Source organism: Typha angustifolia, chromosome 1, assembly GCF_048772165.1.
Source record: "Typha angustifolia cultivar Huaian chromosome 1, ASM4877216v1, whole genome shotgun sequence".
Lineage (NCBI taxonomy): Eukaryota > Viridiplantae > Streptophyta > Magnoliopsida > Poales > Typhaceae > Typha > Typha angustifolia.
The window spans coordinates 1236287-1255392 of NC_133239.1; the positions used below are offsets into that span (position 1 = coordinate 1236287).

At 40.3% G+C, this 19106-nt stretch overlaps 4 protein-coding genes across 5 annotated transcripts; 2 read left to right on the forward strand and 2 right to left on the reverse strand.

Moving 5' to 3' along the window:
* The first annotated feature begins 1680 nt into the window (after positions 1-1680).
* Positions 1681-3900, forward strand: LOC140764469 (uncharacterized). The gene is made up of 2 exons (XM_073103058.1): positions 1681-2362; positions 3034-3900. The coding sequence occupies exons 1-2, from the start codon at positions 1746-1748 to the stop codon at positions 3677-3679; spliced, it is 1263 nt and encodes a 420-aa protein (XP_072959159.1). The 5' UTR covers positions 1681-1745; the 3' UTR covers positions 3680-3900.
* A 702-nt stretch (positions 3901-4602) lies between these two features.
* LOC140764420 (probable glutamate carboxypeptidase LAMP1) lies at positions 4603-9545 on the reverse strand. The gene is made up of 12 exons (XM_073102978.1): positions 8489-9545; positions 8345-8412; positions 7813-7894; positions 7292-7384; positions 7029-7181; positions 6522-6590; positions 6229-6316; positions 5601-5684; positions 5399-5487; positions 5179-5295; positions 4952-5092; positions 4603-4845 (listed from the first exon to the last, which is right to left on the reverse strand). Exons 1-12 carry the CDS (start codon positions 9485-9487, stop codon positions 4663-4665), a joined length of 2166 nt encoding a protein of 721 aa, XP_072959079.1. The 5' UTR covers positions 9488-9545; the 3' UTR covers positions 4603-4662.
* A 1258-nt stretch (positions 9546-10803) lies between these two features.
* On the reverse strand, positions 10804-12812 carry LOC140764480 (protein IQ-domain 26-like). 2 transcript variants are annotated; one of them, XM_073103074.1, is made up of 5 exons: positions 12655-12812; positions 12297-12338; positions 11943-12213; positions 11708-11857; positions 10804-11629 (listed from the first exon to the last, which is right to left on the reverse strand). In XM_073103074.1, exons 3-5 carry the CDS (start codon positions 12201-12203, stop codon positions 10985-10987), a joined length of 1056 nt encoding a protein of 351 aa, XP_072959175.1. In that variant the 5' UTR covers positions 12204-12213; positions 12297-12338; positions 12655-12812; the 3' UTR covers positions 10804-10984. The 2 variants fall into 2 exon arrangements, with proteins under 2 accessions (XP_072959175.1, XP_072959170.1); XM_073103069.1 differs by lacking the exon at positions 12297-12338.
* A 936-nt stretch (positions 12813-13748) lies between these two features.
* On the forward strand, positions 13749-19032 carry LOC140764462 (hexokinase-2-like). Its single transcript, XM_073103046.1, has 9 exons — positions 13749-14286; positions 15395-15545; positions 15638-15820; positions 16506-16580; positions 16854-17009; positions 17152-17250; positions 17332-17462; positions 18078-18159; positions 18237-19032. The coding sequence occupies exons 1-9, from the start codon at positions 14024-14026 to the stop codon at positions 18582-18584; spliced, it is 1488 nt and encodes a 495-aa protein (XP_072959147.1). The 5' UTR covers positions 13749-14023; the 3' UTR covers positions 18585-19032.
* The last annotated feature ends 74 nt before the right edge of the window (positions 19033-19106 follow it).

The window sequence follows — 19106 nt, forward strand, 5'->3', positions numbered from 1 at the left end:
TCTCTCTCTCTCATCAACGACTATCATTTTCTCTGATTGTGAACCCTAGTTGTGCTATCGCCTTCACCCTTTTTGTCGTTTACTTCTTTGGTTGTCTATTGGTTAGGGATTCTTCTCCTACTTTTTGGAAATTCAAAGGGTTATGTACCTTCAACAGTATGCCGGATCTACCTATATTATTTTTTGAATTACTTTTGCTTAATTTGTATCCTAGGAATCGATATCTTGTATACCTTTATTGTGATGTTTACTATATAATCAATGAAAGACTTGTGTCAAAGAATAGTCACTCTATATCAATTTATATATTATGATATTTCCTACGAATGCATAGAACCAGCATTGCGGGAAGAAGTATACATTTGTAACCTTAAAGTGGAAGAGTAAACAACAAAAGGAGTAGTAGCATCATAACCTCACCTGGCTTTGCTCTTAGTGGTGGAGTCACACTAGAACTCATAAGATAATATGACCAAGTGCTATGATATGGGCAAGTGCAAGACTCACATGCTAAGACAGCAAAGAGCCAGCTGCTTGTAGGACCATGCCAGATCACCCCAATTATATCTAACCAACACTTCATTAATTATCCACCTGTCACATACCTACCTATATGTATATATCTCGTAAACAACCATTTTACTATCTATAATTTTAAATAACAAATATATAGGACCATGAAACGTGGGTCGAGTTCAGAAGATGACAACCCTAACAGTATCCAATACATACATTTCTACTAGCTCCTGCTATATGTGTGTCATTTTTGAACTTATCCTTTTTTCTTTTAGGTATCTCTCTCCAAATGTTCTCAATAATCTACACCTTATTTCAAAGATTCTAAGCTGATATTAATTAGCATGAAAAGATAATCTCGGGGTTTTCAATTTGAATATTTGTATGAACCATGCACATCCAGCACACTACTATTTAGCAATACTCTCTGGGGTTTCAAATCCAATCCTTTTCAATTTGGATATCCAAATGGAACTTCATTGATGAATGACATGCATGCCTAAACGATCATACAGTACTTTCTCCATAATACTCTCAGATTTAACTGGAAAGAGAGAAAGCTTCAAGATAACCATCCTTCTACTTTCCAACTCGAATTAATGCTCATATGAAATATAAGAAGGCATAGGCAGTTTGAGTCAGTTCTCCTTAATTGTAAAGACAACTAGGTTATCATTTTATTTATGACTTGCGCACCTAACATAGTATAATAAGCATCATGTACTAGGAGGGGTTTCAAAGCTCCCATTAATCCACATGAAAAATTAAGAGTTAGAAAAAAAAAGATTTATAGGAATAATATTAGTATACATGTTATCATTCAAAAGATTAATCCGTAGGTCCTACGCATACTATTTTTATTGGATGCGATTCTTTCATCCAAATTTTATATATTTTTTGGTTATTCATGAATCCAGAAGTTAAATATAGACTAAAAAAATAACTAATATCGAGAATTGTTTTAAATCGTCGCGTTGTTGAACTATTCCTTTAAGCTAATAATATTGTCGAGTCATCAACTGAATCAAGTTAAGCCACCAAACCATGAAATAAATTTCTTATAATATTATTTAAGTTTGGAGTCGAATTCATCTCCGGAAAGATACCTACTATTCTACTATTCTAAGAGTAGTTGGTTATATATATACTCCAAAGCAAACAAACAACCGTCTTTATATCCATCCCGTTCCCTTCCTCCATTATCCCGCCATCGCTACCAATTCGCTCAAATGGATCCCTGCCCCTTCGTCCGCCTCATCGTCGAATCCCTCGCCTTAAAGCTACCGGCGGTGTCCCGATCGCCCGGTAACCACACCATCCACCCCTCCACCACCACCCCCTGCTTCGCCTCCCTCCACCTCCAAGACTTCCCCTCCCTCTCCCAAACTGCCCCTCTCCCCCTCCTCCCGGCCGATCCGACCACCCCCGACATCGCCTCCACTTCACCGCCGCCCGTCGTGATCTCGCTCGATCCAGCGGCGCTCCGCAAGCTCTCCGCCAAACCGGCGGCCCTGACCGTGGCGGTCCACTCGGGTCGGGGCGGGGGCACGTGCGGCGCGGGCGGGGGGCGGGTGTTGGGGAGGGTTAGGGTCTGGGTGGACGTGGGGAGGGCCGCGGCGGAGGAAGAGGCTGTGGTGGCGCAGAGCGGGTGGGTGGGGTTGGGGAAAGGGAAGGGTAGGCTGCATCTGGTGGTCCGAGCCGAGCCGGACCCCCGGTTTGTTTTCCAATTTGGGGGAGAACCGGAGTTGAGCCCGGTGGTGTACCAGATCCAGGGGAGCGGCTGCGTGAGGCAGCCGGTTTTTAGCTGCCGGTTTAATGCCGACCGGAGGAGAACCACCAGATCAAGGTAAATTTATTCGTTCTCTTCCCTTTTTACAAACAAATAAAAAAAAAAGGGTTTTATATACATACATATATATCGTAGCAGATTCGAGTTTTTAAGATTATATTTCTCACCAGATCAAGGTAAAAAAAAATAGATTTTTATTTGCTTACCTTTTTAGATGGTATAAGAAAGAAGTACGTAAAGCGCAACTTCTACTCGTTGGGGTTGTCAAGTGGCATAAAATTATTGCTCAATAGTACTTGGAAACTCTAGAGTACTGCTCGGATCTCTAGGAACTACTGCGCAAGCTAACAGAAAGAAAGAATACTATGCTACAAATTACCACTTTTCTAATACTATCATTCGTTGAACAACACTTGCCACTCTAATATTCTACACCACTACTAGCTGGAGAGGCATCTTTTGCGACTGTAATATTCCACCGTGACGGTTAATATCGACCAACTATTACTTGGTCAAATGAGATCAAAACAAGCAATTGTTACTAATGAGACAGTGTTCAAATGGTTAATAAAAAGGTTGTAAGGGTTTGAAGTTCCTACTAGAGAGCGCAAAATGCACACTTGTTCTTTGTCTTGTACTCGCTTATTATCTAACGATTATCTTTTGTCACATATTAAACTATTTAATTGTTTTGAACTAGTTTTCTTATACATCTTATCTAATTCCAGATCACTTCCGTCCAACTCCGCATCCATATCCACTAACCCGATTAAATCCTGGCTCGGCTCCTTCCGCGCCGACGGTGACTATTACAACCCTCGGCATAGCCAGCGCAAGGGATGGACGGTCACGATCCACGACCTCTCCGGCTCGCCCATAGCCGCCGCCTCCATGGTGACGCCGTTCGTGCCCTCCCCCGGCTCGGGCCGCGTCTCCCGTGCCAACCCCGGCGCCTGGCTCATCCTCCGGGCCGTCGGCTCCTCCACTGCCAGCTGGAAGCCGTGGGGCCGGCTCGAGGCCTGGCGTGACCGCGGCCCGGTGGACGCGCTCGGCTACCGGTTTGAGCTCGTAACCGACGCCGGCCTCTCCGACTACAGAGGCTTCCCGATCGCCGAGTCCTCTCTTGGCGTCCGAAGAGGGGGTAGATTCGTCATCGACAAGAGTGACGTGGCGGGGTTCGTGATGGGGTCCACGGTGGAAGGGGAGGGCAAGGTGAGTAAGCCAACGGTGGAAGTCGGCGCACAGCACGTGAGTTGCATGGCTGACGTGGCGCTGTTCGTGGCGTTGTCGGCAGCGGTCGATTTAAGCATGGACGCATGTAAGTTGTTCTCGCATAAGCTGAGGAAGGAGCTTTGCGTGGACCAGCAGGAGTAGCTGTGGTTCTCTCTAATCTTTTCTTCTTGCGAAGTGATGAGCAATGGCTTTTGGGAGTAGCCTTGGTCTGATCATGAGAGGAAGGTATTGTTGTTCCTCTCTTGATTTAATTATTAATTTATAAATTTTTTTTATTTGCCACTGTGGCTCCAAATTGATGGTGGTGTGGGGGGAGGATTGTGATTTTGGTTGAGGATGACGGAATTTGGTGATTATGATTAGATTGATCTTTATGAGTTTCCTAACTTGTGTCGGATAGTGGCTAAAGTTTCCCATCTTACGTAAGAACGGTCAAACTGATAGGGAAAAAAAAAATTATTACGTTGGTATCGTGGCAGTTAATGCCAAATGATCATAATGACAAGTGAGGAACGGTTGAAATCCCTGCGAAGTTTGATTGATGGTGAACATGTCAGATTAGAAACTCGTGTCATTAGAAATTGGTGCAAAATTGGGGTCTCTGGTGAAGTCTTACATAGGAGAGAACAAATTTTCGCTACTTTTAAGGATGACAAATTTATATAATTCAGAAGAATAACTAGCTGATGAATTTGTACAAATTTTTAAGCATCATTTATTTCAGAAATAATTTTTTTATTATTCTACAATACTACTCTTTATTTTAAAATAAGGACTAAATATCATAATAACCTAATTCTAAAATACAAATATTATTCATCAAAATTATATCTTATATCAACACATTAATTCAATTACTAATTTTATCTTGATATTTATCTCATCAACATACTTTATATCAAATTAAAATAATTTTATAAAATATAAAATACAATTTTATTTTATTTTATATTTTATATTATATGAAAAATAATTATTGCACTCTTAGTTCAGAATATAAGTGAACATAAAAACAGTTATTCATAAAATAAAATTCTTATTTTAAAAATAATCAAGAGAATATCTATCTTAAAATTAACTTTATTCTTAAAATAAACTAGGCCTAAAAGTCTCGTTCATTTGTTTCATGTCAATTTTCCAGAAAGGACTCGGGCTGCCTGGCTCACAGCCCTGGCAGCCCTCCACACCTCATGTTGTAGAAGAAATCTTGATTCCGAGGTGTTCAAACTAATCGCCTTCTCAATGGCATCATCGATACCTGGATATGCTTTAGATCCATAGTCATCATGCTGCGAAGGTCCGTAAATCTGGAAAATTGAAGATCCTTATCAGTAACATATAATTGAACATACAAAAGGGAAATTAAAAATGAATGAATGAATGAATGTTTAAGAATCTGATGCAAGAGCTCACCAGATGTTTGTACCATTCTCTTTCAAAGAGCCCCTCCCGATCAGTAAATGCCCGTTCTGTCATCATCAACCTATCGTTGAGCTCCCTAACTTTCAATGGGTCATTTCTCAACTTCAGGCCCCAAAGTTTGCTTTTCAATGCCTACGAGTATGCAATAATTTTGCTCAGCAGAGTGATGATACATCCTAAGATATACCTGGCAATTATCTCTATAGTCTATTAGATACCTTTCTTTCGCCATCTACTTTGGTGGCTGCCCTTTTGAGCTCTTTGATTGACTTATATAATGGAGAGAAGCTGACACGCATCCCCAGTGCCTCATCTTTAATAATTTTTGCACTCCTCTGTTCAAAAGGATATATATGTAATACTGGAACAGGCATATCGATGTGTTCATTCAAAATGTAAGGCCAGAAGTATGTAGATTTGTAATAAACAAAATATTGCCTTGAGCTCCAAAGCATAGGAGGTATAATCGAAAGGTAAGATTTCCTCATCTGCAAGCTTTAAAGCAATTAATCCCCAGATGCTCGCAGCTACGTGAGTACACCAAAATATCTTATTATGGCATCAACAAAACCTTAAGGTGTTGAAAAGAAATTATTGACATAGTATGTGCCTAAAAAATTAACAGAACATACAAGACTACCTGCTACATGTCTATGGAACATAGGGTCTCCAAATTTCTCCATCCACATGAAGTCATCATACAAGGAGTGGTAAACTGGGTATCCTGCAAGATAATTTAATAATTTGAGTTCTAGAAAATGCAAGCCTTCAATATTAAAATTGTAAGATTTCTACAAGTGATACATAGAACACCTGACAGGTGGCAAAATTAAGGGATGACAACGTATGCACAGACTTGCAGGTGAGACTACATTACCTTTAGTACCAAACAATTGGAGGAGAAAAGCATTAGTTAAGAAATTTTGAGGACTTGTAAATCCATTATGCAACTTTCTAATAGCCACTTTCAATTATTTGCTCAAAATTAAGACAATAAGATCTAAACATGATACCTACTGATACTTTCAGCATCAAACCAGGAAGTGCAAGTCATATCACTCATTTAAGAAAGAAATGGTTGGCAACGTTTTACCAAATTTAGTGCTACAAATTCTCTCTTGAATATACAGTGTTCATAGAATAAAACTTTCAAAAGTACAGAAATTCCTAAAGGTCTTCATATAGAATGGAATTCAAAATATTGTAATCCTACAGATAATCTAATTCAAGGGAATTCAAATTGGAGTGTCAAGCAACAAGGTACTTACCTTCTCCAAATGACATGTCAATGGAAGGAACACCTACATGTTGGACAAAAGCAGCAAAATCTGTCCCTCCACCACCTAACCTCCCAATCTTCAAAAAGAAGTTTTGCAGCAGCTAATCAGAACTTTTGAATTTCATTCCCAAAAAGGTGATGGTTTCATATTAATTAGAATAAAGAAAGGAACACACACACACACACACACGTAATACTTATTTCTTGGCACAGGCAGTAATGCATTAATGATACTCACGTTTGTCTTTTCACACAAGATATGCACCATGTCTAGCAACTTACAAGTAGGGAATCACCCGATGCAATCCATGATTCATATAAAGTTCGAGATGAGTTGTCAGGATCTTGAACCTTCACAAAGAACAAGAAAAAGTACATCATATTATTTAAAGAATGAATTACATTAAACCATCCAAGCCTATTCAAAACAATATAAGGTCAGCTACAGTACAACTCAAAAATGAGAACGCTACAAAGGAGATCTGACAAAGATATAAACTGAAGAGCTTGTATCTCATCCATGGACTCCATGACACCTGCAATATTTATAACATCTTGTATGTCTATAACTATTTTATTATTACCTATATATTACATACTGCATAAATTTGTTTATATAATCTCCTGTCAGTTTTTTTTTCTTCTTAATGCCAATTATGCTGTTTGTTCTGGACATTCTGGTGTTACAACTGTAGTCCAATATCTACTGCATCTAATTTACCTAACAAAATAATGATTGTTGTGAACCTTTCTACTTCTCAAATAATGGCGTAAAGATAGAAGAAGTACATCTTTACTTGCTTCTTTAAGCATCTCATCAAGTTGAGGAGTTGCAGCAGCCCAGAATCCATGACCAGTTACGGCAGAGTCAACATTCAGATAAGCAACAGCTCTAGAAGCTAACATTTCCCTGTTGTCTTCAACCCATTCTGTAGATCCTATCTGAACAACATTAAATAATATGAAGTAAGAAATGATGCCTGAAGTTAGTTGTATGTGCGCACACATGAAGAGAGAGAGAGAGAGAGAGAGAGAGAGAGAGAGAGAGAGACCAAGCCATATTCTTCTGCATCCCAGTTACACAGAACAATGGTTCTCCGAGGTCTCCATCCCCTTTTTTGCAGCTTCCACAACCTTTGAGCTACCTACATTGGACGAAACGATATAACAAGTAGAGAATCATGATGTGAAGTGTGTGAAGTGATAAGAAGAAATTAAAATGAGGATGCAAGAAAAACTTGGCAGCTTCAAGGAGTTGTGTGAAAGGAAGAAGCTATTTACACCATGTATGTTTAGCACCTATTATGCAAAGCATCTAAAATTATACAGAGTGAATAAAAAGGCTACAATTTTTTATTTGCTTGACGAAGCCAACTACATCTGACTTGTATCATAGATAACTGTAGCATCTTTTAAGCGGACTTCCACAGTGAAAAACTAGAAATCTCTGTAGTTCCTTATGTCAAGGGCACAGCTGACTGTTCACCAACATTTATCTACAGCTTGAAAATGTAGAGAATTTGATCATCCAAACCTCGATGCATTGAATGGTCTATGTCGAATTTAGTTTTACCTCAAGCAAAGCTGCAGTCCCACTGTTTGGATCAACTGCCCCAAATGTCCATGCATCACGATGGTTACCTAGAAGTACATATCTGTAAATATAACAGAAAGCATTTAGTCACTTCTAGCAAGCGAAAATTGTGGTTTAAGAAGTCATCACTTTTTTGACAAACTAAGTATTCATCACTTGAGATGCCTAAATTCACAAAAGTCTAACAATACTTTTGTGCTAGACAATGATATATACTACCTACCTACCCGAATGGTTTAAGGAAAAACTTCAACTCACGTTCAACTCAAAGAAAAAGAAAGAAAAGGACAACCTTGATTGATTTCGTTTTATCGTACAATATCTTTCAAACCATCGAAGAAACGGGACAAATCCCCTGGGCCACTACCAACCTTCGCATATAGTGAAATAGTATACAACCCAGGAAATATTTTTCATATTAATAATTCTCAGAGAGGTGCAGAAAAGAACTACTGCGCACATTAAATGCAAAATAAAATAAACACAAATTTTAATACAAAACATGAATTACCTATCAGGCTCTTCTTTGCCTTCGATCACAGCAAATACGTTTTGGATCGTCACAGTAGTTTCATTTCCCTAACATTATCATCCCACAAAAAAGAAAAGGTAAACCATCAATCACATGGAAACAACCTGCTCGATAGTGACTTACAGAGTATGTCAGGTTAATGATTCCCGGGCCAGGCCCGAGCCGGTAAACCGGTTCTCCATCCCCTCCCTGCCAATCATCAGGCGCCGCGTGTCCACCTATCGTCTGGTGGATGGCCTCTCCGTCCTTGGCCGAGACCGGCAGCGACGGTATCCCCGGCACGAGCCCGCTCGCCGCCACGTCAGCCTTGCTCAGCCGCTCGCAGGCGGCGCCGTCTCCGACGGAGCAAGCCCACCCTGGCGTTGTCGGATCGCCGAGTCCCCGATACGTCGACCCTATCTGGACCCCACTCGGCGGCATCCATGGCCCTTGTGGGAAGAAGTTCCTACCTCCGCCGCCGTAGTCCTTCGAGTCCGTGTACACCACCGCCGCCGCCGCGCCGGCGTCCTGAGCGTTCCTTACGATATCCCCGCGGTATATCTTACCGTATCGCGCTAAGATCACCGTACCGGTGAGGTTAACCCCCAAAGTCCTCAGCGCTTCGAAATCCTCCACCCGGCCGTAGTTGGCATAGGCGACGGGGGCGGTGACCGCACCGGAGGCGGCGTAGGCGTGGAAGGTGGGGATTACGTCCGCAGCAGCGTCGGCGTAGGGGTCGCCAGGGTAGGTCTCCTGGGCGAGGTTGAAGTAGATAGTGGGGTTAGGGTTCGAGGTGAGGGAGAGCGATCGGTGGATGGGGTAGGAAAGGAGGACGGAGTAGTAGGACGAGTGAGTGGGGAAGGAGAGGGAGGAGAGGACGGACACGACATAGGCGGCGGCGTCGGAGTTGGCAGCAGAGCCGGCGACGTGGGGAACGCGAGTGAGGGCGCGGAGGTGGTCGGCGGCGGTGGAGTTAGAGGAAAGGGAAAGGAAGAGGGAGTGATAGGTGGGCTTGGAAGGAAGAGAGGTCGTGAGGTAGAGGAAGAGGAGGAATAGGGCGGTGACAAGAACCACCACGAATGAGGCGGTGGCGTTGGATATGGTAGGATAAGGAAGGAGGAGTGGGGTGGATTTATTTCTCATTTCTAGAATTGGATATGGATTTTGGGGAAGAAGAGCAAAATGTAGGAAATAAATAGTTCGTATTAAAAAACTTGAGCCTAAAGCTTCCGACATAGATCCGTGGTGGCAAGACAAATTAATTATCATCTTTGTTAGGTTTCTTTGTCATTGTGTAATTAATAAATTATATTTTAAAATAAATTTATATTTATGTAATATATTTAGATTTTATTTATGAGCATGACATAATATATTTGATAAAAAATATTAAAATATAAGATTAATTTTAAAAATCAAAATATGCAGAACGATTTTACAATTATTATTGAAGTGCTTAAACGATGTCATAACGATTGAAAAGGTATAAAGTTTTATCTAAAGTCATAAGAACAGACACTCTATATTTAACTGTTTACATTGGTGTTTGAATGCACTCTGAGCTTATTTGCATCCTATATCCGTTCATACTATATTTGTATATATAAAGAGTTTATTTTGACGCGTTTACGCATATAGCTTGTTTTGGATCAGAAATTTTTTATGCGGTTTAAGACTTTTCCACGTAAAAACTTTTGTGTTTTGTGTGATCGTCTTCTTGACACTTTATATTTCGCATATTATTATCGATTAGCGTATAATAGATCACTATCTTCTAGAACATTTCTATTCTTCGATTGGTATAAAAGCATAACTAAAGATTAATATAAGTTTAAGTGTTTTTTTTCTCTAACGAGTAAAATATCATTTTTGTGGGATAATTTTGGAGCTGAGCCTGAGCATGTAAATTAATTGATCATCATGGGCTCATTTATTGCTCTTCAAAGAATTCCGCCCACTAACTCGCCGATCGTGGGCTTAAGCCCACACGAAGACCTTCATGGTTACCTCATTATCTCAACGGTAAATAGGCCAGTCTTTGGAAGCTAAATTTTATTTATTTATATTATAGATATCCTTCCAATATAATTAATAATTCAATTTTATCAAGATAATTAACTTTATTATCACTGCATATGTTCAGTTAAGGGTCCCTGTATGTCTTTTACTCTACTAAATTACTAAGATTATTTTTATTAAACTGAAAGGTTTTTTTTAAGGGTGTATCTGTATATATGCAGATAAGTACAGCAAAAATAAAAATTTATGGCTATGGACCATCCACACGATTTCACCAAAATCTAATGCAAAAGTGCAAATCTCACCAAATCATGGCTGGTTGCTTTGACCCGTCTCCAGTTCTTTGCCTTCTGACATAGTTGTTGAGATTTAGATTCAGATCCAGATCAAGTCAACTGATGTGACATGAGAATTAGATCCAATAAAGAAAAGAAAACTAAAGTCAAAGTCACTGCAATGTATGATCCAGTTAACAAAAACAACAGGGATAATATTTACATGTAGCCTAATATTTTTGATCTCTTTTTTCCATCTATACCGCGAAAGACATGTAAACTTCTTCCAGATTTGATATACTAGGATTGGTAGATTAGCATCTCTACTCTGAAACTTACGCTAAGATCACCACAAACTATCCAAGTAGTAATCTCTTGCTGAATTCTCAATCCTGTCTAACTCTGGGATCTTAAAACTGTAAGCATCTTGAACTCTTGAGCAAGACTTCCTACTTCCAATTCCACTAAAACTAGCTCTGGACTCCACCATCTCATTCAATGCAGCCCTCCGCCGCCCCCCGGTCGGCTCCGGCCGTTGCCTCGGAACGCTCTGTGATCTCTCCTTCGCTACCGACGACCGGGTGCTCGCCATATAATTTGGCCGGTTTCGGAGGTTCAAGAATCGCTTCAGCACGCCGTCGACTGCTGGGCTTACGCTCTTCGCCATCGCCGGCGAATGTGCAGTGTATCTTGGCGTGTTCTGCGCCGTTTTCGAGCACCGGCATTTGTCGCAGTTCGGTATTGACACACGAAGCTGAAGCTTGCACGGAAGTGGAGAGGAAAGTGAAAGGGAATGCAACTCCTCTGTTGATTTAATCAATGCGTACGGATTGGTCATTCTAGATGATCTTGATCTCGATTGGCAAGTATCCATCTCTACAATCTTCGGGCTCCTCTCGAAGCTAGAATTTGGGCTTTCGAAGCTTGCAGATAACCTCCGGCCATGGCTTGGCGCCAAGTGTTTGATCCTGGTCTCATCGCTGAATCTCTCCTGCAAACAAGTAAAGAAGTTAAAAACTGCAAGTTTTATAACATTTGATGATGTGGGTATTTGAGGATTTATTCCTACAAATGAGCTCGTTAGACTGCGAGATTTTTGGACTCTCATTAGAGCTTGCAATCTATGAAGAGTTGTGGCTGCTTGCTTTCGGACAAGGTAGCCTCGAACCAGAGCTTGCAACTTGACGAGAGATTTGAGAGCACGTAGAGCTTTCCTCGCCTAGAACAAGAACAACCCAAAAGAATTTTAGCATAAAAAAACATCAAAACCAAATTAAATGAAAGTTGTAGCAGAGTAATCTTACAAGATAACCCCTGAAAGCTTTTTGGATTGTGATAGCTGCCTCAGACTCAGTGATCTCATGAGTTTTCGCATTCTGCGCTGTCTCAGGTAAGGTTGCTGAGTTGTGAACAAGCTCTTCGGCACAGCTCTTCCTTGGCTTGCCAAAGCTCCACCTTTTCTTCTCTCCTGCTTCTCTTCCATTGGATTTGGGATTGACCTTTGGACCCTTAGCTTCCTTCTTCCCGGTCAGAAGTTTCTTTATCCACCTTATAGCTTGATCCATTTCCCAGCCACTGTTACAAGACAATGGTGTTAAGGAAAGGACTTGGGACTACATATTGTTCGAAATTAAGCAAGAATAAGTGCCAAGCAATACCCCAAGAGAGGAAACGTATCAGCTTTCAACCTCTACAAAAGTCTAAAAGAGATGGAGAAGGAAAAGGACAGTGAGAACAGTGAAAAGAAGAAAACAGGAACCATTCACAGTTCAACACATGGAGAGATGGAAGAAAGGAAAAGAAGAGAAACAGAGCAGAACAAAACAAAACAAAACAAAACAAAACAAAAGGATCAAAAGAAAATTTCTCAAAGAACGCCAAAGCTGGGAGCTTTTCTACGCAAATGAGTCCGATGAGACTCACACACCAAGTTCGAAATTTTCTGGATTTGGGTAGTGGAACTGTGCAGTAGATTGAAGTAGAAAGCAATCAAACTTGCACCAAGCTCTTACACACCTTGCATCAGAATGAATACTATCCACCGTTCTATCTTTCTGGAGCTATATATATCTCTCTCTCTCTTCTCTCTCTCTCTCCTCGGGAATGATATATATAACTCTTCTACTGGCCTTACTCCTTCCACCACCTGACAACCTCGTGAATCCCCCCTCTGCCCTTTTCTTTCTCTCTACCTTTTACTTCTCAACTCTCAAAAGGTCTCAGCTTTTCTCTTTTCAGTACTCTCTCTCCATTCAATGCTTCGCTTTTAATCTTCTCCGAGAGCTAAGACCCAGTCACCCAGGTGATGAGGACCAACCAAGTTAATATAAGATCTTGGGTTTGATTAGCCGTATCTTGCTCTGCTCTTGCGATTGAGATCTCTGAGAAGCAATTGGGTTTGGTCAAAATGGCCGGTTTTTGCAGCGGATCCGAAAGATACGGCCTTTTTGAAAGTTGCACATAACACCCGGATGTTTAATCGATTTGCACTTTGACCCTTCAATTATTAGATGAATATTTAGTTTGGATATTGCATTAATGCAAGTGGTGAAGTCGTGGTGTGGAAAAAGTCAGAGAAGGCATTTATATTACGAAAGAGGTACTTGAGAGAAGTCACAAAAGTCTACGTGGTGACGAAAGCGCGGTTAATGAGGCCTGCGTACGAAAGTACTACGCGAGTTACGAGGCGCACTTCGAGAGGCCTCGGAGCATCTCGCCTTCTCCACGCGAGAAATCGGATGCTATCAATGAAGGACGAATAGATCGGGGAGAAGGTATAATAGCCATATAAAGCAATGTATTTATTCGAGTTTGGTCCTCCTATCCGCGTAATTTTATGAATAAGAGATGATTAATTTATCCCAAACGTGACTCTATTTGTTTAATCGTCGAATTTATCACCAGACTGTCCTAGAAAACCATTCAGCTACTCGATCTGACGTGGATGCTTTAAGATTTTGTTTTTGTCCACGTGGGACAAAATTTAGGACAAAGAATTATTAGATCTATATCGCACGTGTTGGGACAACAAAAATAGTAAATTTTGAGGTTTTTAGGAAGGAAAAAAAAAAAAGAAGCAGTTATATTGGAATAGAGTTTTCCTTAGACCCCAACCAAATAAACCGTCTATTTTGGGAGAAACTCCGAAATCTAATCTACGCTCTTCTGCCTCCGTAAATCTCTCGTCGTTTTCGTCGCGCTGCCCCGCAAACCCCCAATCCCAAGTAGTAGAAAGCCGAAGCCTTCAGAGATCTTTCACCTCCACTCCTTCGTGTCTTGGATTCCAGGCAAAGCAACAAATCCATCCAATCCTAGGGTTTTCCCATCATTATAATCCTCCCATTTCGAAGACGAGGAAGACAGAGGAGCCCTAATTGTTGGATCAATGGGGAAGGTGGCGGTGGGAGCGACGGTGGTTTGCTCGGCGGCGGCGTGCGCGGTGGCGGTGCTGTTGTTGCGGCGCCGGATGAGGAGGTGGGCGTCCGCGAAGGCTGTGCTCAAGGAGCTTGAGGAGCAGTGTGCGGCGCCGATCCCGAAGCTGCGGCAGATCGCCGACGCGATGACGGTGGAGATGCACGCTGGGCTCGCGTCCGAGGGCGGGAGCAAGCTCAAGATGCTCATCAGCTATGTGGATAACCTCCCTACTGGGTAAAATCGATTTGATCTAGTTTAAAAATTCGATCTTTTCTGGGTTATTAGAGAAGTTATTCGCAGTTGTGCTTTCTGATAGGTGGTACACGAATAATATTTGAGTAAAGATGAATGAAGTTGATTGAGTAAAGAAATGCACGTCACGTCCCTCTTTTTTTTTTGTGTTATATGTATTGCGCACTCATCCCCAAGTTTGTTAAAAAGGTTATCTATTTGAGATCTCCTATTTTTAGATGTTATCTTATCTTGGCCGTTTTCTCTTTGCAAAGAATGGATTGACAGATTTATTTATAGGCAAGTCTATGTTTTGAGTACTTGGTATTTATGCCACTCGCTTCTTCCTTAGTCCTAACTTTGTTCTTGTTCGTTTTTCCAATAGTTTTCAGAATTCAAACTTCATTTTCTTCTGACTGCTTCTTATATGTTATTCAGTTTCCTGAGAAAGTGGATTTTGGTCTTAATGTTCGTATATATTTAGATGGTCTGCATATCCATGGTTTCTACAGTGGCCAATAACTTCTGATAGTTGTATGGTTAAATGCCAATTTGCTAAATGATCGATTTCTAAGTTTTATGTAGATAAGGAGCACAATAGTTTTGTTTTATGTACTTTAGCTGAATGTTATAACTTAGAGGGAACTCTGTCAATATAATACCTATTTCTTACATTAATCTTAGAATTTTCTTTTTCTTTGTTATTAGAGAAGTTATTCGTTCATTTGACATATAGTAAGTGTGTGAATAATATATGGTTCATATGCTTTAATTGTCAATTCAAACTCTTAAATCACGATCTTCGATATGAGTTTTCTTGTAGATCGTCCTATGCAGAGCAAGAGGTTTTCTAAGCATAATCATTGTCTAAAGACTTGCATGTTTTGGTTGAGAGAAGAAAGGGATAAAGAAACAAATGCAATAAGCAAATGCTACTCTACCTACCTATAGACTGTTATCTCGCATCAGACAGTTTAACACAACATATTTTCAAAATACAAAGTAGTCAACTGCAGTAGTGGATGGTGTTTCACCAGGTTGCTGTGCAAAATTTTCTTTTCCATCAAAAGGAAATAGAGAGTGATACTGAATTGTTTAAGTACTCCCACAGGGATGAGAAAGGATTATTTTATGCATTGGATCTTGGCGGGACCAATTTCCGCGTCCTACGTGTACAATTGGGAGGAAAAGAAAGGCGTGTTGTTAAGCAAGAATATGAAGAGGTTTCCATTCCACAAAATCTAATGGTCGGAAGTTCCGGTGTAAGTGCAGTCCCCTATATATTATTATTTATAAACTTTTGCTAAACTTTGTGGTTTCCTGCTATGCTTACTTCATTTAACTATGCTTTCAGGAACTATTTGATTTTATTGCTGCTGAACTAGCGAAATTTGTTGCTTCTGAGGGTGAAGATTTTCATCTTCCTGAGGGCAGACAGAGGGAGCTTGGTTTCACCTTTTCTTTCCCAGTGAAACAAACATCAATTGCATCTGGCACTCTTATTAAGTGGACTAAAGGCTTCTCAGTTGATGGCACGGTAACTTCTTTTTACCTACAGTAGACTTTACATTTTCTTGTAAGAAGTAGTAATTATAAGCATTGGCTGCAGTAGAGACATTTCTGTGGCATTTTGTTATTACAGTTTATTCTATCTTCAAAAGAATGAAGTACCTGAGGCAAACTGCCTTTTTCAGATGCTTAACACAAATCTGAGCTTTCTTTCATTCCATTATCATCTGTTATTTTATATATCTAGTGGCAGCTAGATACCACAATTAGTTTATTTTATAAACTAATTCTTCCCACTGCTCTATTGTAGAAAAGTTACAATAATTATCCTGTGCACTTGGGTTACTCTTATGTGGAATCAGTAAATTTTTCACTAATAAAACTATCATATTCTTTGGGAAAGTGTAATTTCTTCTGTACTTAAAGCATGTCATAATTTGTACTGTGCATCCTGAGTCCATGAGTTCTGGTTCTGAACAACCTCCCTGATACTGGTGGTAAGGTTGTGAACATCTTTGTCTCCCTGAACCTCACACAACGTGGGAGTCTTCTCCAGTGGGATACAGTTTCTTAAATGCTGCATTTGCGGTATTCAGTCATTGGGTATATCAGATGAAGAGCTAGGTATTCTAGACGTTTTGGTTTTGACCGTCTGCTGAGTTTCACTTAATACCATTTTTTCTGATTTGACTTCTTTATTGTTGTGAAGCCAGGTAGGGGAAGATGTGGTGGCTGAACTGACTAAGGCTATGGAAAGGCAGGGACTTGACATGAAAGTCACAGCATTGGTCAGTCTCTTATCGTACTTGTCCATCGTTGACTTCTGAAGATTTAGTAAAACATTTGATTGATGTGTCAGATGATAAGAATCTGACTAAAATGGAACACCGTTGTCATGACTATATGACATTGATATTGTTCGACAGTCTGTCCTTGAATCCGAATTTCGAGAGTTGCCTTTTAATTTTGGATGTGGCATCAAGTAGTTTGGTTTTGTAATGTAAAACATGGATCAAATTCTTACAGCACAAACTGAGAAGACAGCTAATTCTTTGATGTAGGTCAATGACACAATTGGGACGTTAGCTGGAGGTAGATACGATGATAGTGATGTTATTGCTGCTGTGATATTGGGTACTGGTACAAATGCAGCATATGTAGAGCGGGCACATGCAATTCCTAAGTGGCATGGTCTATTACCTAAATCAGGAGAAATGGTAAGTAACTATCTTTATGCTTAATCTCATAAGGTAATTTTTTGATAAGCTCTATGTAAAGGCACTAAGGACATATATGCGGATGCTTATGCTAGCAATTTGTCTAAAGCAGACCTGCATTGTGGTTTGCGTTGTGGTTTAGGTAATCAACATGGAATGGGGAAATTTCAAATCATCTCATCTTCCTATGACAGAGTACGATCAAGCATTAGATCTTGAAAGTTTAAATCCTGGTGAGCAGGTAAGTTTTGCTTTGAAAGGACAACTATTAATTGTTTGAATCACTAATATAATACTTTAAATCATGTGTTTATGTCCACAGATATATGAAAAGTTGATTTCTGGAATGTATCTGGGAGAGATCCTACGAAGAGTCCTCTTGAGGATGGCAGAAGAAGCGTCCCTTTTTGGGGATACTGTACCACCAAAACTAAGAGTTCCATTTAAATTGCGGTATATTTTGTAACTCCAGTTCTTTCTAGTAACCCTTGGTTTGCATGCCATGATAGTTTTAAAGGTCCCAGTTGGTCTCAAAGGATAGCTAAGGGGACTGAATGGAAAATCCTTGATCTTTGTCTTATATTACGATGATCCATAATCCTTTCAACAATCTGATTAGAATCAACTGCATCTTGTCAAACTAGCACCTTATTTTGCAGCTCGCAAAGCATTTAAGGAACATTTGTGAACATTTTTTTTAACTCTAGTAGCATCACCACAAAATAATTCGTCTTAAATGACACGACAGCATGGGAGGGGGAAACGTGTGGATATCTGTAGGAGAACCATCAGATGACTCCACAATTTTTTAACGGTATTAGTACAGATGGAAACAGAAATTACTGTTTTTTTATGACAAAGTTGATCATAATGAGGAACAGATATTTTAAGATAGTCTCGACTTGTCCAATGATGCAAAAAATTTGGAGCTCTAGTGATTTACTATGTGAAAAGTCAATATTCAGTGTAATAGTTGCTTGATTTTTGAATACTTCTGCTGTATTCTGAATTGGTTTTGGCTGCTGGTTCTTGCTCTCCTTCAACAAATTTGGGGCTTAAATTATGCAGGACGCCAGTCATGTCAGCAATGCATCATGATGCATCGCCAGATCTCAAAATAGTTGGAACCAAGCTGAAGGAAGTCTTTGGGGTGTGCTTCTCTTGTCTTTTTTTTATAGTATTAATAAGCAACTGTTATTCTCTTCCTCATATTCTTTCCAATTTTAGATTCCTACCTCCCTAAAGACAAGGAAAATGGTAGTTGAAATTTGTGATATCATCACCAAGCGTGGGGCACGCCTTGCAGCTGCTGGTATATATGGCATCCTGAAGAAGCTGGGGCGGGACACTATAGCAAATGACTGTGTCGCCAAAAGGACAGTAATTGCCATGGACGGTGGGCTTTATGAGCATTACAACATATTCAGCGACTGTGTGAGAAGCACTCTTAGGGAGATGCTCGGAGAAGAGGCCTCAGCCTCCGTCGTTATCAAGCTCTCCAATGATGGCTCTGGCATCGGTGCTGCTCTCCTTGCAGCTTCTCACTCACAATACCATGAGGTTGAAGAATCTTAAAAAGTCCTTTCATGGACGAATCAGCGCAGAGTTCTTGTTTGTTCCGCACCTGGTAGCAGAACTTTTGGTGCCTGCGCGGAAACATATATGCTAAAGAAAAAGGACGGGGAAATCATCTCACAAGTATATAATGGCATTATCTGAAATTGGATATGTGGGTGCTGCCTTCCTGGCCTCTGCCAATTCATTTGCTCTGCATAATTTGCGGCAAACCTATTGAATTTGCAATTTCCACAGTATTAACTTCAAACTTTACAATAAAGAGGCGAATGTAATCAGCCTCCTTTTTCTTATGAATGCTGCTAATTATATCATATATTTGGACAAACTTGGTTATGGGAGTTGCCCTGCTTCGAGGGCCTGATAATCTTCCGTGCTTTCATATTGGTGTCCATTTCTGTTTAATAAGATCTGAGAATGCAATAAAATTGGCGCAGCTTATACGCAATTTAAGGCTTGCTCATTTTTTGTAGTGCTGGCAAAGACTAAATTAAAGTGCCTTCATCAAGGCAACTGATTATT

What these genes read in the sequence shown, in the direction of transcription:
- LOC140764469 (XM_073103058.1), top strand. Translation starts at nt 1,746, where the DNA reads ATGGATCCCTGCCCCTTCGTCCGCCTCATCGTCGAATCCCTCGCCTTA. An exon ending in AGGAGAACCACCAGATCAAG is followed by an intron (nt 2,363 to 3,033) that starts GTAAATTTATTC and finishes ATCTAATTCCAG; the next exon opens with ATCACTTCCGTCCAACTCCG.
- LOC140764420 (XM_073102978.1), bottom strand. Translation starts at nt 9,487, where the DNA reads ATGAGAAATAAATCCACCCCACTCCTCCTTCCTTATCCTACCATATCC. An exon ending in TTAAAGAAGCAAGTAAAGAT is followed by an intron (nt 6,591 to 7,028) that starts GTACTTCTTCTA and finishes TTCTTTGTGAAG; the next exon opens with GTTCAAGATCCTGACAACTC. An exon ending in GTTCCATAGACATGTAGCAG is followed by an intron (nt 5,488 to 5,600) that starts GTAGTCTTGTAT and finishes GTACTCACGTAG; the next exon opens with CTGCGAGCATCTGGGGATTA.
- LOC140764480 (XM_073103069.1), bottom strand. Translation starts at nt 12,203, where the DNA reads ATGGATCAAGCTATAAGGTGGATAAAGAAACTTCTGACCGGGAAGAAG. An exon ending in AAGCTTTCAGGGGTTATCTT is followed by an intron (nt 11,858 to 11,942) that starts GTAAGATTACTC and finishes TTCTTGTTCTAG; the next exon opens with GCGAGGAAAGCTCTACGTGC. An exon ending in GCAGTCTAACGAGCTCATTT is followed by an intron (nt 11,630 to 11,707) that starts GTAGGAATAAAT and finishes ACTTGTTTGCAG; the next exon opens with GAGAGATTCAGCGATGAGAC.
- LOC140764462 (XM_073103046.1), top strand. Translation starts at nt 14,024, where the DNA reads ATGGGGAAGGTGGCGGTGGGAGCGACGGTGGTTTGCTCGGCGGCGGCG. An exon ending in GTGGATAACCTCCCTACTGG is followed by an intron (nt 14,287 to 15,394) that starts GTAAAATCGATT and finishes GTACTCCCACAG; the next exon opens with GGATGAGAAAGGATTATTTT. An exon ending in ACATGAAAGTCACAGCATTG is followed by an intron (nt 16,581 to 16,853) that starts GTCAGTCTCTTA and finishes TCTTTGATGTAG; the next exon opens with GTCAATGACACAATTGGGAC.